The sequence below is a fragment of the Colossoma macropomum genome, unplaced genomic scaffold (genome assembly GCF_904425465.1).
Source record: "Colossoma macropomum unplaced genomic scaffold, Colossoma_macropomum, whole genome shotgun sequence".
NCBI classification, from domain to species: domain Eukaryota; kingdom Metazoa; phylum Chordata; class Actinopteri; order Characiformes; family Serrasalmidae; genus Colossoma; species Colossoma macropomum.
Window position 1 is genome coordinate 29,841,829 of NW_023494785.1, and position 18,721 is coordinate 29,860,549.

Consider the following 18,721-nt stretch of genomic DNA (forward strand, 5'->3'; position numbering starts at 1 on the left):
TTCTCAGGTTGTTCTGACTACAGTGCATGTGCAGATCTCAACGAAAGGGGCTTTCCTTGCACATGGCGTAACTAGCTAGGTGACTGGCTGCTTGTAAACAGCAGGCTGAAGACCTATAAATTTGTGTCAGCAATTTGTAGGGCTTGACATACACTCTCAGAAAAAAAAACTGTCACTGGGGTGGTACCCTCAAAGGGTACATCTTCACCACATTTATTTAGGAAACATAATAGCACCATATTGCATTAAGATTACATTTTTTAAGTTGTACTGTCTCCATACACTCTGACTCAACTCCAGGCTTTTTATTTTATTGTTCTGCTTTAATACATAAAAAAGGAACAAATATGTACTTTTTTTTCCCATGGGAAAAACAATTTACAGTACATAATTGGACCTTTAGACTATTATCGTACCTTTAAGGGTACATTTCCCTGTGTCTTTTTTCTCAGTGTACAGTTGTATGCAAGCATTTGAACTCCCCCTTGTTAAATGACATGTTTTGTTGGTTTTCTAAGTGAAGGTAAGTTAATACACCCTCTACTGGGAACACATTTAAATATGGCATTCTTCTGATTGCAATTTTACTGCACATTTTCTATTTATTTGCTGAGTTTAACATATTACAAAACATAAAATATTAAATGTGCCATAACTTTTGCAGACCACATTTTATTATTTTTTTTTCAGTGTCTTTCATTCAGCAAATAAACAGTAATTCTATATTAACATTTGCAGAAATGTGTTCTCTGTAGAGGATGTGATCATTTATTTTCATATAGAAAATCAACAAAGCATGTCATTTGACCAGGGGTGCCTAAACTTTTGTATATGACTCTTTTCTCTATGTAAAAAACAGAAAGCCACACTCAAAAGTCACTTTTTTTGTACATTTGTCACCCGAATGTCACTGCATCCTCTGAATTACAAGGGTGTTAATAAGTAGTTGAAATATGAATACAGCCACTGCTGTGCATGGAAATGACATCATAAGATTGTCAACCTCACCAAAATAAGCCGCTTTGGTAGATTCCACGCTCTTAAAGGTGGTTCTTTAAGAGCTTTTCAGTAAAGAAAAAGGTTCTATAAAGAACCATGAACACTTCCATCAACACTTTGCATGATTAAAGGCTTCTTTGCATTATGAAAGGGTTCTTCAGAATGTGTTATAGATGCTTCTATATTATTATTATGCTTATATAACCTTTTTGAAAAGGGTTCAATATAGCACCCAAAAGGGTTCTTCTACTGTTACAATGTCAAGCTAGTAACGATAGAAAAACCCTTTTGGGTGCTATTTTGAACCATCTACAGCACATTGCCCCATCAATCTGAAGAACAATTTCATAACACAAAGAACTCTTGAATCATTCAAAGGGTTCTTTAAGTGTTCATGGTTCTTCATAGAACCTTTTTCTTCTTGAAGAACCATCTTTTTAAGAGTGTTTGTCTGGTGTGCTTTACAACAGCTTCCAACGTGGGTTCAATCACAGTATAGAATGAGTGTGATAATGTTAAACTGACAGAAAAGCAACTAAACTAAACAGTTTCTAATCAATTCAGGGAAATTCAGTGCTGTAGTGTTTTAGCGGGTCAATCCAGTTGAATTGGCGGAGAATAATAATCGATTGTTCTGTTTCAGTTAATGAATAATTACAGCTATTCTGGTAATATAGCCAAGAATATTTCAGGACTCAAAGCTATCCCTTCTGCGCAGTGATTTCATATTATGCAACTCAATGTAAAGGTTTTCAGTGTACAGTGTTCAATGTTTTGAACCAGTTTTAGATACTTCTACTGACAAAAATAGAAAACTCTGATACTGTTAGATAATTCTAATGAGCTACATTAAAATAGGATGATGTTTAAAAACTGAATTATTATTCGCAAGGCTAGAGGTACTAAGCCTTTTGAGCTTTTATTTCAGCACAAATAGGAGTCTTAATGCACAATATATGGTTCACATGAGAAAATACAAGATATTACTCTGCCTCATACTTATGCATTTGAAGGCAGACCAAAGTCTGGACAACTAGTGGTGACTAGTTTTGAGTGAATTTAAAGTCAGGCAAAAATTAGTAGTAGTGTCTCCAAATCATGTTACTGGGAGACTTCCTTTAACAATATTAACAGTTCAACGAGCTACATGGAGGCACAACCTCAGCACATGCTGAAAGAATATTTACCAACAGAACAACACTAACCAGAAGCACGTCTGTGAGAATGTACAGTGCATTATGTATGTTTGGATATGGCCTTAATATTCGCTCACAATACATGTTCCAAACTACATTTTGCCATATGTTTTCCCTTGGATCCTCTAACACAGACAATCTGTAAAGAATCAAAATAAGTCATGCTGCATGCAAGCTAACACTATGGCACACTTAACTGACATCACAACCAGGGATGTGCACTGATACTAGAATCATATCAGTACTGGCAGATTTTTACCTAAAAAATCCAAATTGGACAGATGTTTAGATTTAAGCAACATTTTAAACCAATATTTGATGACATATTTTGGAAGATCAGAATGTTGAAATGTTCAGGCGATGCATGCCGAGTATGCTATACACATATATATACACATGTTTATATACACATATGATGCATTCCCAAATCATAGCACTGGAAACCTAACCAAAATACCCCACGTATACCAGCAAGCTTTGTCAAATGTGGTGGTTCCGTTGCTTTGGCACTTGTAGCCTACAAATAGCGTTGTTATATAATAACACTAAAGTTGCTAACTGTATACTCACTGTCGATGCAGAGGACTGTTAGCATGCTCGTAGTGTGTACACCAACCAGCCACTTCATTAACCACACCTCCTTGTTTCTACACTCTTTGTCCATGTTATCATATCCACTCACCATATAGGTGCAATTTGTAGTTCTACAGTTACAGACTGTACTTCGTCTGTTTCTCTGCATACTTTGTTAGCCCCCTTCCCCCTGTTCTTTAATTATCAGGACCACCACAGAGCAGGTACTATTTGGGTGGTGGATCATTCTCAGCACTGTAGTGACACTGATGTGGTGGTGGTGTGTTAGTGTGTGTTGTGCTGGTCTGAGTGGATCAGACACAGCAGTGCTGCTGGAGTGTTTAAACACCTCAGTGTTGCTGCTGGACTGAGAATAGTCCATCAACCAAAAATATCCAGCCAACAGCGTCCTGTGGGCAGCGTCCTCTGACCACTGATGAAGGACTAGAGGATGACCAACACAAACTGTGCAGCAACAGATGAGCTATCGTCTCTGACTTTACATCTACAAGGTGGACCAACAAGGTAGAAGTGTCTAATAGAATGGACAGTGAGTGGACACAGTGTTTAAAAACTCTGGCAGCACTGCTGTGTCTGATCCACTCACACCAGCGCAACACACACTAACATGCCACCACAACATCAGTGTCACTGCAGTGCTGAGAATGATCCACCACCCAAATAATGCCTGTTCTGTGGTGGTGCTATTGGGGTTGGGGCTAACAAAGTATGCAGAGAAATAGATGAACTACAGTCTGTAATTATGGAACTACAAAGTGCACTTGTTTGGCAAGTAGAGCTGATAAAATAAACAAAGTGTAGGCATGAGGTGTGTTTAATGAAGTGGCAGGTCAGTGTATGTAATTTGTAATTGAGAGGATTCAGTGACATTTGGGGCTATATTTTGACATAATGTATCTGGTTTAAACCATTTTTATTCACTACATGTTACGCTTGAGACAGTTTGTGAAAACAACACTCATTTATTCCATAGAGAAAAACTGATCAGGCCTGGAGTTCCTTATTTGGACATGCCACCAACAACAAAATGATGCATGACTTCAGAGCTAAGTAGTGCAAACAGTAGGCATTCTTGCGCACAGTCTCCATGATTAGCTATGATTAGCCTTGGTTAATGTAACTCTAATTTCAGATGCACTGTAGCTGCATTAAGGCCCATTCTACACTGCATCTTCTCAAATACATACACACATCTGGTCCTCAGCCTTGACCACATCCTTTCTGTTGACGCTCATGCAATCTCAGTGCCTTTACCAACAGCTTACAAGTGTAACCATAGAGACAGGAGCTTAAAACACAAAATCTCAGGGCAATAAGACTGTATTAGTATTAGAATGTATTAGAATGTATTAGTATGCACTGTCTTTAACACAAACATAGGCCACTGCTTACAGAGTAAGGCTGGATAAAATGGCTGCAGTATAGACTGTCTCTGTATACTCATTACTGAGAGAAAATGTGGGAATAAGAGCAGAGACAGAGAATGAGAGAAAGTCAGAGAGAATAAGAGTGCGAGAAGGCAGAAAGGGAGGCTATGGCCAGTTTCTCTGGCTCTTTATCATTCCAAAGCTGTAGGAGGCTAGTTGCAGACAGAGGAGCTGTCGGATGGGCCATTCAGAAGGTGGCAAGTGTAGTGTCAGGAATAATTAGCAGCGTAGCAGCGGGGGTCTGGACAGAGAGCCAGAGAGGAGAAGGAGGAGCGAGCTTCTTGGCTGGCACGCGCCACCACCAATCAAATCGCCCCAATATGCTTCCCACGAGGAACGTAACGAGCTAACTGCGACACTCCCCGAGTCTGCTGCCATCTGCCCAGGTATAGGGCTAGACACATGGAGGAGGGGGGCGGTGAGCGCCTTCCAGGGCCAGGCAGACATTGCATGTGGAGCGAGATTAGCACAGCGCTACTGTACAGGCCATGGCAAAGCGAGGGAAGAATCTAAATGCAAATCTGAGATACAAAAACAGAATCCCACAGCGGGGCTCTCTGAGACACACAAAGCAACCAGCATTGCCCAGCACAGATTTGAAAGGCATTCTTGCCTCAGTGTGTGGACTCTAAATCTAAAGCACAGCCCAAGACCAGCTTGTCCTCGCACACTGAGCAATCTGTGCTCGGGGATGGAGCTAGGAACATCAAACACTTCTGTTTTCCGAAAGCCAAGCTGGTGCCCACATTCTGCACCCCAAGACCAGAGTGCTGAAGAGCTCAGTCTAAAGATTTCCGGTGATTTATGCAGGAAGACCAGCTGAGGCCCAGGCCAAGGCCTCCTTTTCAGTGCTACAACACAGAAAAGAAAGAACAAAACACTTTTAAAGCTCCAACAATGACAACCGAACATCTGACAAATCAAAAACATCCTGGCTGTCTGAATCGCAGGGCCCTTATTGTAAGCGTTTGCAGGGTGGGGTGGCTGGGTGTTTCAGTAGGTTTTCTTCCCTTGCTGGGGCTCTGCGGCCTACTGGGGATCTGGGCCAAGCAGCACAAAGGCAACGTTATGGGGCCTTCTATAGCTTTAAGAGCCTCCGCTGCCCAGTGCTGTTACCAGGGCAACTAGTGAACAAACTGCTTCAGAGGCAGTTTCCAGTCTAATAATAACTAATCGCATTGACTGAAAAAGCCACACAAAGACACTGCCCTGTCTCCCCATCAAAACTGAAACATGGTCGACTCTTTCAGTGAAGATCCACGCATATGCCTACTGGACATTTATGCAAGGCTGTCAATCCAAGGCCATGATGAAGTGCATCGGATAGTTGATTTTTTTTTTACACATCTCATAAAGGAACCAGCAGAAATGTGTCCTTCTCTGATACAAGAGCAACAGCCCGCAGAACAAAATGAGAGATCTGCACCATATACAATGCAGGTGTAGCACAAATTATTAGGCTGCCAAAATCACAGAATCACCCCTCATTATCTTTTCCAGCTCAGCACTTAATGCATGCAAATCAAATGCATGTGCACGGCCTGTGCATCAAAAGCAGCCGCTGACGTCACTTTCTGTGGCGTGTATGTTACAGAATTATATGCCAAAATCCGTCCCCATCAAAGTGGAGGGGTGCTCTTTATGAGCCTGGCATGTCGCGATGGGGGGAGAAGAAGAGGTGGAGGAGGAGGAAGAGGGGGAGGGGGAGGGGGAGAGATAGAGGGATCTGTTGATACGGAATGACAACGACGCCTATAGTGCACGGCTTTGAAAAAAAAAAGAAAAAGGAAAAAAGAAAGAGAGAAACAGCAGACATTCAAATCACAGCCAAAAACGTCTCGTTTGTAACCCCCACCCCCCTCCGCTGCCCCCCCAGCAGTGTGAAAGCAGGCGAGAGAGGAGCGTGTACTTACCGCGTCGAGGCTGAGGCGCGCTAAAATGGCGAAGGTGGACAGTCTGTCACACACACATCTGGTCCTGGACGAGTCGATGGGCACGGCTCTGCAGGCGCGGCCAGACCACGAGCCCAGCAGAGACGAGCTGCAGCCGCGAGAGAGCGAGAGAGAGAGAAAGAAAGAGAGAGAGAGAGAAAAAAAGCGCTGCGGTGAATCACATGCACTGAAAAACAGGCAAGATCAAATCCCCCTGTGCTGATACTGCTGCTGCCGCTGGAGCTGGTGCGCGCGCGTGCTTTTCCTTTCCTTTTTTCCTAATCCGATCCACGCGCTCCGCACGCTCTGCTAGCCGGAGCGTCGCTCAGCGCAGTGAACACGGAGACGCAGCGAGGACGCGAAGCGGTGCACGCTTCTGCTTTCTGCACGGCCGGGTTAGCTACGGGAGAGAGCAGAAGCGAAGAAAATAAGCCGGGAGAGAAAAAAAGAAAGAGCGTAAGACGGAATACGCGAGCGTTGGCCTGGTACTATTACCGCTGCTGCTAATGCTACTTATTACAACTACTAGTACTGCTGCTAACACCGCTGCTGCCGCTAATTAGCCGAAGCGTAATAAATGGTACTTTTATATATATAGACACGTGAGAAAATGATATATATATATATATATATATATATAAAATATCTGAAGCGTAAAAGTTGGTACTCTGTGAAAAAAAAACAGCAATACACAGTACAGTGCAAAAGTTTAGTTATGTAAAAAAATAATAATAAAAAAATATATTTAAACATATCAAAAATTATTTGGACAACAAGCATGCATTATTTAATTTATTTATTAAATTATTTTTTGCTAACTATACACATAGAAAAAATACAAATAATATTAACACGAGAAATAGTGCTTCTCATACTGTGCAAGTATTGTGCAAAAGTTTAAGCATGTGAGGAAGTTTAAACTGTCTGTTTATCTGGACAGTAAGCATTTTTTCTAAGCAAAACACGAATTGAATAAAAGCAAATTTTTAATTTGACAAGTGGTGTTTTTATGTTCATCAGTGTTTTAGCCATTTCCAAACCTTTCCTTGTAGCAGCTGAGTATTATTTGTAGTTATCATTCAATGCCTAGCTTCCTAAATCAGGTGTGCTGCTGATGGAAATGTATGATGGCTGCTGGGCAGTGGAAGAAAACTTACGTTCCTCTAAACAGCTCACAAGATGGCAACTACTTTACAGCATTAAGGTTTGCATTTATTCTAATGTTAAAAAGGTGATAAAGTGGCTAAAACACAGTTATTGTCCTGCTAAATGGTGCCTGAGATCTTTGCACATTCTTTTTTTAATTCTGCTGCTCTAAATAGCTCTAAATACTTAAATACTTAGATATTGTCTTAATCTGTTCTGCTTACTCCCAGACATGGTTAAGTCCTGTTAAAAATCAGCCTAAAGCGTAACCAACTTTCTTCCATTTCTGAAACTCTGCAGCTGTGGAACACCTCCTGGACTTTGTCACCTTGATCTAAATATTGTCTCACTCATACAGAACTAAGATCATTATCCAGCTTTGTTTGACAGTAACCAGACCAAAAAAGTCACAGACGAACAGATGCACAGATGGACAGATGGATGTATAAACGGACAGGTGAAGCAACACTTGAATGAAGGAACGGACAAACAGACAATGTTGGTGTATGTATAAACAAATGAACAGGCAACAGGCAGCTACAAAGGTGGTGTAGCTTCCTAGCTTTTAGATATGCTGGGTTAGCTTCAGCTCGCTATGTTTCTCTAACTCTGAAAGTGTCTGGGCAGGGTAAGAGATGTCAGCTTTGTGATTGGTCAGGGGAATGCTTACAGAAGCATTACCCAAGATTCGGACCGTCCAGTTTACAGCTAGAGAAGAGAAATATGAAATACATCAGTCATTTATTGGTCCTTTATTCAAAGGGTGTATTTAGGACACCTTTAGACATACATGCTGCCTGTCTGCAAGAACAAGATTAACCTAATTTGAAAGATAAAGATTTGGGTTCCCTGGGTCGTTAATACAGTATTGAGAACTGATTTATTTCTCCTGGGACAAGAAAAGTTGATCTTAACAGGAAATTCCACCATTTTTTTTCCAAATTGCGTAAGTTAATAGTTGTAAGAGATGTAAACAAAGTCATTCAGAGTGGTTTGATGTGAAATGCTCCATTATAGGAAAACATACTGAGTCATAATTGTTATCAGCGGTGGTGCTAGAACCAGATGTCTGAAGTTTTTAATGCCTCTAAAAGCTCCCTCACAGGAAATTATTACATGAAATAATAACAAATATATTGTATTGTGCTTAAGACATTATTTTATGCAAGTTTTGGCCTAAAACATATTTATAAAAGCCATTTTTGGTAAAGAGGTATATGAAGAGTGTAATAAGGCAAAACAGTCCCCCCAAAAAAACGTATTATTTCAGATTTACCACTATTGTCCATCATTAACATTACATATAAAACACAGAGGACACGTGTAGATTCACTTATCATCTTGGATAGTGAATAAAATGGCTATATTTGTGTTCTAGACATAGTGACCCCTGGTTCCTATCACCACCACTGTAAAGAAATAAGAGTCTTTGGGTTTATTCTCTACGATGCACTTTTTCACATCAAACCACTCTGAATGACCGAATCAATTATTAAATTAGGTAGAAAAATTGTGAAATCAGTGTTATTCGCCTTTAAGATATACATTCTTTTCATTTAGGTAATTTCCTTGCCTTTACATTCAATACTGTTCATAATATTCTGCTTGAACTGTTAATTAACAGGGCCATTACGAGTAAAATCCCTAGATTAAGGACAAGAAGGGAGTTCCAGATGGACAGCTAGTGTCCATCTGTATTATACCACAGTGTTTGTGCCAAGCGAAAATAGCCCCCAACTTGGTGCGCCAAGTTAACTTAACTGGCCTTGGGCTTCAGCGACAGATTGAAGATAACAGCTCCACTAGTCCTTACCCAAATAATAAACAGCTATAATATCTCGTATGCCAGTGGGTTCACGTCCAATTAGCTGGGACCAAAAGTCATTAACACTACTCCTCCGTTCTACCTACACTCTCGAATGCTATCATCTTGATTGAAAGCGTACTTAAGAGTCAGGGCTCTTAATCAACAAAGACGTTATTATGAATAGTGTTTTCCCCGTCAGTACAAGCACCGAGATCATGTTAATTAAAAGCCTAACGTACATTTTACACTGTAGTCTAGCAAACCACTACAAATACAATGTCCTGTATAGGCAGCAGGGTCCCAGAGATGCCTCGCAGCTCCAAGCAGGGTTACCCATAGTGCACTGGGGCACTGCAAAACCTGAGCCCGGGTTACCCACAGTGCAGTGGAGCTGAGAGAGCGCCCAGGGGTGAATGGAGTGACAAGGAAAGCCATGCGTGTAGCTCCAGGGGAAAGCTGAATGTTAACAGCATCCTCTCTGAAATCCAATATATTATCACCCCCTGCAGAGTGTGTGTGGATGATACGATTAGGCCTCTCTGTCGACCACACACATTTACAGGCGGCAAAGCACTGCTGTGTAATTGGATCACTGGGCATACGGTCCAGTGGTGTGTGTGATGCATGCATGTGTGTGTGTGTGTGAGAGAGAGAGAGAGAGAAAGAGAGAGAGAGAGAAACATCTACAGTGGAAAACATGCCAGGTCCATATGCATGAGAAAAGAGCGAGCCACAATAAAGAGCATCATAAAAAAGCCAAAACTACAGCACACAATAAAGTTCAATATACAAAACCAACATTTTGCATGTTTAACCCCTTAAACTACAGACCAGTGCATTCAGTAACTACAATGAATTATTCTGTAGTACTATGAGACTAATTCAATACTGTGCAAACAGCTGACATCACCCTTCATTTACTTACTTTCCAGTCAAAACAGCAATTAAGAACAAGTTACTCATTTTCTTGGGGGAATAGATGTGAGAAAAAAAGTTTTTGGAAAAAAAAGAGTTTGGATTCCTAACATCAGTGCAAGACCTGGTAGACCACCAAAACTGTCCCCACCAGACAAACAGCACTTAAAGCTTTCATCTTTGAGAGAGAGGAAAAAAATCAAGCTCCACTCTTGATTCAGATCTGAGAAAATCCACAGGTGTTTCTGTCCATCCTTCCACTGTGAGAAGACAACTCAACACTATGAGTCTTAAAGGATGTGTAGCTGTCAAGAAGACATTACTGAGAAAATAAAAAAAAAAGACAAAAAAGAAAATTTGGAAATGAAGCAAAAAAAGCTGCTGCTGTTTTCAGAACTGACTGACCACCCCAGAGTCCAGACCTGAACATCATTAAATATGTTTGGGATTATTTGGATTAGGAGAAGCAGAAAATGCAACCAACTTTTGAGACTGAACTTTGGAGGTGTGGAAAAATATCCCTGCAGATTTCTTTGAAAAACAGAAAGCAAGTCTTCTGAAAAGAATGGAAGCTGTAAGGTAAAGTGTGGACACACTAAGTACTCAAAAATGATGTATTTAGTTTTTAAAGCTTGTTTATTTTAACATTAATGACTGTTTAAATTTGTACTTAATGGCTGTTTTGCTTGATAAATGAAGGGTGACTTTGGCAGAGTCATTATTGTATGTAAGTTACATAGTTATGAGAGAAAGGCCTTTCTGTTGGAAGGTTTAACGCTTTGAAGTCAGATTGTAACTGTCTATTTCTAACTTTTGATCTACTGTTCACCTTTAATAACATGATTTTCAGCATTTATTTTATTACTCTGATGAAACAAATCAACAAGCATTTCCATAGTGATGCAAATCCCACGTCCACAACTGCTCGCTTAGAAATTATCACAGTGCATCCAACAGTAAGGCAGCATTGTGCTTCTTTATAGCAAACACAGCAGTATAGGGGACATCGGCAAAGTAGCTGAATATGTCTGCTGGGAGACGTTGGGTAAGAGTTAATCACTGTAGTGGTGCACTGTATGTGTAAGTGGTGAAATGGCTGTCTTGGTGGTAGGCACTCATATTGATTGTGCAGATTGAAGTGTGAGGCACCACAAGGACCAGACTCCTTCAAGCTGTTATCAACAAAACACGCAGTGACAAGGACGCCTCTTCACATTCCAATTTCTTCCCCAAATATTAACTCATTAATCATAGCAGCTGTCCAAGATGGATTTTAATTTTGCACCGAACATGTTCCCTCCCCCATTTCTCCTCTCCTCAATGTACACCTAGATTACATTTCAGTGTTTTCATTCCTCTGTCTCTCAGCCTTTCACAGCTCTCCCTTACTCTTTCTCTGGCCTTTCTCTCCACACTTGCTTGATTACTCGCTCCTTCTCACCAGTCACTGTCTCTAAGTTCACTCTTGTTTGGACTTCTTTTGTTTTGCCACTCTTTTTTCATTAGGAACAAGGTAGAAAGCATTTTACATCTAGCTTCTGTAGAAAAAGGTGTGCTTATCCATCTAAATGCAAATAGCTGGACTTTCTCTCTCTCTCTCTCTTTTTCTCAGAAAAAATACAAAGAGGATGCTGTTGGGGGAGGAAGTGAAAACGTGACTGAGACAGGGCTGCACAGGCTGCAAAATTGCATCAAATGATCCCACCATTCGTCCATCTGCCTGATTTTCTTTGTCAGTCCCTCTCACTTACTCTCACTCAGCCATTTCTTCCATCTTTCTTTCCCTTCCGTTTTTTCTTTTTCTCCCTCTGCACATACAAGAAGGGCACGCTGTCTTCATTGTGGTTGCTTGTATGTGCAGTGGTGGAAGATGGCAGTGAGTATAATCTGTAATGGGTAAAGTTCCCCTCACTAGATCACTGGCTATAAAGGGTAAATATCAGGCCTTACAAGAAATCAATTCAATTCTGATTCTTTAAGAAACTATTCAGTGAATCATGGAATGTCACATTTCACCACAATTCAATTAGATTCAGATTTTTTAGGAAATAATTCAGTGCTTCATGAAATTTCACATTTCTCCCTGGTTCAGTGGATTCAATTATGATTGTTTAAGAACGACTCAGTGCACCATGAAATCTGAAATTTCTCCAAGATTTAAATATTATGATTATTTATGAAATGATTCAGCGCATCATGAAGTCTCATTGTTAACCACGAGTTGATTAGATTTGGATTCCTTAAGAACAATTCAAGATTTGATTCAGATCAAATCATGACTTGATTCAGATTCTTTAGTAAATGATTCAGTGCTTTGTGAAATCTTTGTGATGTATCTCAATGCACTGACACACGTTTGCACCCCCACTATCCATACAGATGCAGCGCTCTACAGTGCAGGAGTTGTGGAGCTGTCCGTGGTGCTTGGCCCCCTTTGCTCTGCACTGTCTTTAACATTTACGCGTCAGTAACATTTCAACACATCCGCTATGACACAGTGCTAATGTGTTCCTGTCCTCTGAGACTGGCCCTCCCCCTCTGCCCTGGCTTGAGCACTAGTTCCTCACAGCAGGCAGGGCTAAGACAGAGAAAAGAGTGCATGAGATCAAATCAATAGGAACTAGCCTCTTACCTGTCACTCTCATCCCACGAAATGCAGGTTTGGTTGGTTGTGCCCTGTAAGAGAGAGAAAATGCTATTACAGCCTGTCACTGAACCACATTAAGAAGCTAAATCTCTCATTCTTAGCTTCTCTTTTTCTCCTGGTACATGATACAGCTGGACCATATAGTCAGTGATCAAGAGGTCAATTTTGGTAGATTTACAAAAGCTCAGTAGCTTTATACTCTATTCTGTTATACAGAGTGTCAGGTAAACTGTCCATTAGGCGTGGGCGATATGATAAAATATAATATCATGATCCTTAAAGATATGTTCTTAATATGCATTAGAATACTTAGTTTTTCTGAGGTTTTATAAGTTGAAACATAGAAAAAAGAACCAACCTTAAAAATACTATCAATAGCTATGAATATAATGATTTTTCTTCAACGGTTTACACACCACACCGCATTAAATCCTACATTGTGTTCTTTTTGAAATTAAACATACAATAAGTGTCTTTCAAGTACTGATAATATCCATATAATATGCTCAGAAAAGACTAATGATATAATAGGACTTAATTTATCACAATATCAAGAATTATAGTCATATTGCTTACTCCTACTGTCCATGCAATATTATAATGATGATAAATAATCCTTGTTGTTCCTAAATATGAATATCAATCCGAGGAAATTAAATGAAAACAGAATAAAATAAGAGAGAAGCTGAGCACAGCAGAAAGTCTGGTTTGTCAGGCTAAGCCTGCAGTGAGGCATCGAGTGGTTATGCTTGGCTCAGACTTAATTGACAGTGTCATTAAGATGGCCCTCTTCCACTTCAGAAGTGTTAGAAAGTTAAGAAGCTGACTCATGCTTTTGTTTTCTTTCTCTTACCTACTGTAACGCTCTATTTACTGGACTACAGAGAAAAAGCAAAGGCAGACTGCACCTGCTTCAAAATGCAGTGCTTACACAACCCAGAGACAAACACATATTACACTTATTGCACTGTTCTTACAAATTTGTACATTTCAGACTGTTTGACTCTGGAAGTAAGTTCTAAAAACAAAGGTAATCTAGCACGGGATGTTTTGAAATGTACTCAGGAGTAACTATAAAAAAGTGCCTTTCATGTTGATCCTTCAAAACATTTAGGCAAAGAAAGTCATTTTAGTATGCAGCTCTTTTCTTTCTTTAGGTTTTATTCCTGAAATAAGAGACTTTCTTGTCCTTTTTATCATTAAAATGGGTTCTAAGATCTGTTCTTTTATTGCATCATCATCGGCAGCAGCAGCAGCAGCAGCAACATACTATTATTATTATTATTATTATTATTATTATTATTGTTATTATTGTCTGTCACTATTAGTTCTATAAGTAATAGAATAATCTAGCAGTTATTTTGATGATTAAACAAGTATTCATCAAAATAAGACCGAGTTAAACAAAACCCAAAATCTTTTACATCATATACACTTTTTGCTGCACATACTTAATCTGTAACAACAATTCATGAGATCTTGCTGGTAAGATGTTCCCTACTTTCAATGTTTCTCAAACAAGTGATTTGAGTCCTAGAGAACATTCAAATTGCAAACTAATCACTGCAAAGTAATTGAGTAATCGTCACTGCCCTAATTTATTCATTTATTTAGTTTTCAGTTTATTTGGTTATATTCTTAACAAGCCAACTGACTACTGTACCCCAAACAGTCATAATTCATTTTTTACACAAGCATGTGTCATGCTTATGTTACAGTTACAAAAGGAGCCTGTTAGTCTTTTAGGCATCTGCTGAGCTTTTCAGCATAGAACTAGTTAAACAAAACCTTTTACTTCATATGTGCTTAATTCATATATACTTTTATTTTCTATATACATAATTTGTAATGGCTAACATTTCATTTTAGTTCATACATGAAACACTTGCGAGATCCTGCAAGTGTGGGTTTCCTCTCTTTCAGTGACGCAAGTGATTTGAATGCTAGTAGCTCTCCCTTGTGGAGAAGCTGCTAAACATGGCTCTATTATGACCTCTGATTTATAATGATACCTTGTTTATCATTCAAGCTGCAAACTAATTACTAGGCCAGTTCATTGAGAGCATATATTTGGATTATTTATTTCACCAGTTATTTGTTTCCAGTTTTTGTTTCATCAAATAATTACAACAGTTCAAATTATTGTAGTGCTATTATGTGACTGTATCACTCTACCAGGAATAAATCTATTCAAAGAAGAACAAATGTGCTAATTTCATTCAACTTTCTGTCCCTATAATCAAGTGAACTGAGTGTAGAGGTCAGCGTGGCTCACGTTGTACAGGTGTGAGAACTCGATCTCCACTGGGGCCGAGAGGGAGCTGGGAGTGGGCTTGATTGTCACAGAGATCACCTTGGAGTTCAGCACTGTGCTGTTTCTGTGAGAGCACGAAAAGATACAAGAACAGGAGGGAAGAGGGGATGAGACGAAGGACAAGACGACCTTGTGCTTCAGACCAAGCCCTTCCATGCATACATGCATCAAATTATCAGTGCACTGGGTTTCATTTGCAACTGCATATATGCAAACATGTATCAAACACATCCACACTCATATCACATTCATACGTCAGCAGAAACACATTAACACCTCCCTCCACACACACACACACACACCATGTACTACTGCATCTGTGAGGTGTTAACTTGCATTATGCTGTAACAAAACAACTAATCTTCACTATGATTTGCATAAACTGAATCTACATAAACAACAATTGTTCATTCACAAAAAACAAATAAATGTATGTTAACGTGAGGACTAGAGAACGCGTTACATTTAGTCCTCACAAGAATAGTGATACAAGTCCCTACACACATACACACAACTCCCTGATGCTTCCAAGCACACAATCTGTCAAGATGAGTGTTTCTGTCACCTGGTGTCTCTCTCAGAGCCACCACATTACCACACTGAGGAGGTAAAAAAGCTGGAAAGCTGAAAAGTGATAACTAAAAAAAGATCAGTGCTTAAGGATGGAAGGATGAAGAGCAAAGCAAGATAAAGACTGTTCAAAAGGCTACCTAAGTATTTATAGCAAAACAGGAAACAATATCACACCTCTTTCTACTTAATCAGTCATTAACCTTCAAACATTTTCACCATTAACAGACACTGTGTACAAGAGGCAGGATAAATGCTAAAGATTTTGTGTGTAGCAGTTGTGCTTGTACTCACAGATGCATTTAAAAACAAGCACACTGTCAGAAAAAAGGTACTGTGAAGGTACAAACAATGTACATTTACCCTCAAAGGACCAACAACGGTATTAAGGTCCAACTGTGTACCTTAAATAAGTTTTTGAAGTTGAATATGGTTTAATTATGTTCCCTAACTAAAGGTACTAAAGATGTACCCTTAAACCAACCCAGTGGTACAGGATGAATCTAAGGCCTTGTTCAAACCTGCAATTAGTATCTTGAGAGATCTGGATAGAGATGTATAGCCGTTTACATCTGCCATTTCCGTGTGTCTTCAATGCACCTTGAGTGACAACTTGCAGTACTGTGCAAAAGTCAGAGACCACCCTTCATTTCTTTATTTATTTCCAGTCAAAACAGCTTTTAAGTGCAAGTTATTCATTTATCAGTGTCAAAAAATTACACAAAAGCCTCAACAATTAACTACATTAATTTTTCAGTATTGACTGTGTCCACCTTTACCTTTATTCCAGCTTCCGTTCTTTTCAGGAGTCTTGCTGTCAGTTTTCAAAGAAATTTGAAGGGATATTTTTCACACCTCCAAAGTTCAGTCTAAGAAGTTGGTTGCATTTTCTGCCTTTGACGATCCAAGTAATCGTAAACACATTCAGTGATGCTGAAGTCTGGACTCTGGGGTGGTCAGTCTATTGTTCTGAACACCACCAGCATTGTTGGTGGGCAAATTTTCATCCTTTTTTCATCCCTTTGTTTTATTCTTTTCTCAGTAAGGGCTTCTTGACAGCTACACATCCTTTCAGAACCATAGTGTTGTCTTCTCACAGTGGAAGGATGGACAGATTTTCTTTTATTTTCCTTTGACATTATCCTTCCTTACACAAGTGAATTATCTTACATCTAATCTTATCAGAAATATGACTAACTTTTACTTAATGGATGTTTTGACTGTAAATAAAAGAAGGGTCTCTGACTTTTGCACAGTATGATCAGATTTCATAATGCTGCACATATGTTCTTTCACTGCATTTGTTGTCAGACCAAAATGTCCCTGAGTCCTTGTTTGTGTACATGTAAGGGCTGCTGAATACGTTTAGACTTTATACGTTTTGTTAGCAATCCATAAACAAACAGGAGAGGAGATGAAGAATCAAGCTATGCAGCTGCTTTATCTCTGCTATGATGACACAACTTATTAGATGGTCTTATACTGCTGTCGAGGTCAAATCAGGACATGCTGGCATTCATACTACAGGTGTTCTGTGGTTATACCACCCCTTAAAGTGGTTTGTGTGATCAGATCATGGTGTGTCTCTGAGACACGCTGGGACCCGTCTACACCTGTATTTAGTGTTGCCTGCTTCTGATACCAAGATAAATGTTAATGCTGGGTGTGAACAAGCCTAAGAGTCTGAATAGAGAGAGAAAAAGGCAGATGTAACTCATCCTCACCTTTGAAGAGACAAGATACTTCCCAAATTTCGGTACAGGACGATGCCGGTCACAAATGCTGAAGCATCATCTTCATCTGCAACACACACAGGCAGATATATACACACATGAAGAAACAGAATGAGGAAGAGAAGGAAACACAATGACTGAAAGAGGTGTAAAAATTGGTGTGTGTGTGTGTGTGTGGGTTGGGTGGAGGAGTTGTTAACCCTTAGAGGTTGCAATTATCACCAGCAATAACAAAAGCATGATGTAAATCAATATGAATTAATCCTCAGTCATGACCATTTTAACTGTATGGAACTGAGCGTCTCGCTGATGATCCGTTCTGAGAATTTGCTAAAACCCCCTTTAACTCATTTAAATCTACTGCCAGAGGAGCTACAGCACATACGTGTCCATGTTGATCACAGTGTCAGCATGTAGAATTGGAGCTTTTTGAGTTCTAACATGACTATTACTGTGTAAAAGATGCTTCCTTTATTGTTGGATACACTGTGATTTTCGTCCTTCATTTAGATCATTATTCAGATCAGCATGGGCGTATTATTGATTTGTTTAATCAGAGTAACAATAAGGCACACCTTATAAGTCACTTAATTCATTTCAGTTCGATAGAAGTTTAATTATGCCTGAAGGGTAACTGATGGCAGGTATGGTGGTACATATATACATAACACAAAATAATATTAATTAATAAAAAAAAACAGAGCACCTGAAAAATTATACTGCCGTCTATTGACTCTATCGAGAGGTGTAGACGTATATTACTATTTGTGTATTTTCTTGTTCAAATAGGTAGTTTAAATAAACATCTATAGATTTTCAGCTTTGTAACATTACATTGTACATATCAAAATAAACCCAAAAACAGCACTGAGACATGTGATTAATGGAGAAAGGCAGACTAAGTGACCTTAAAGGGTTAAACAAGCAGAGAAATTCTGTGCATATTTTAAATTTTCAATATGTATAGTATTTGTGTTTGTTATTGGGAGTGTAGATCTATTATTATTATTATTATTATTATTATTATTATTATTATGCTTTTGTCATTTTCTTAACATTAAAACAAACAAAAAAATGTTGAACATACAGAGTTCAAACGTAAATCTTGATCAAGACAGAATGTAAATGTAATTCTCTGTGAAACTCACTGTGTAATTGAATATGTAATTACATTTGAATAGTACAGCAGAGTGACAGTAATAACTCTGGACATGTGAGGGTTAATCCTGCATTTACTCTCATTCAGAGTGGCTGTAGGTGAGGAGAAAAAAGCAGGTCACCCAGTCATTCTCTCTTTCCCTTCAGCTCCTCACCCTACAGCTGGCCTACTTGACTAACCATCTATAAACACACACACACACACACACACACACACACACTTACTCACACACACACACACACACACTCACACTCAATAGCTGCACATATTGGCATGTTTGGTC

At 39.3% G+C, this 18,721-nt stretch overlaps 1 protein-coding gene across 1 annotated transcript in view; it reads right to left on the reverse strand.

The window, feature by feature from the left end:
* Window positions 1-18,721, reverse strand: part of adgrb1a (adhesion G protein-coupled receptor B1a) — a 158,034-nt gene that overhangs the window by 41,729 nt on the left and 97,584 nt on the right. The window contains 4 exon segments of the mRNA XM_036590196.1: window positions 6,130-6,256; window positions 12,648-12,691; window positions 14,938-15,040; window positions 17,271-17,346. Of these exon segments, the coding sequence (XP_036446089.1) occupies window positions 6,130-6,256; window positions 12,648-12,691; window positions 14,938-15,040; window positions 17,271-17,346 (350 nt within the window).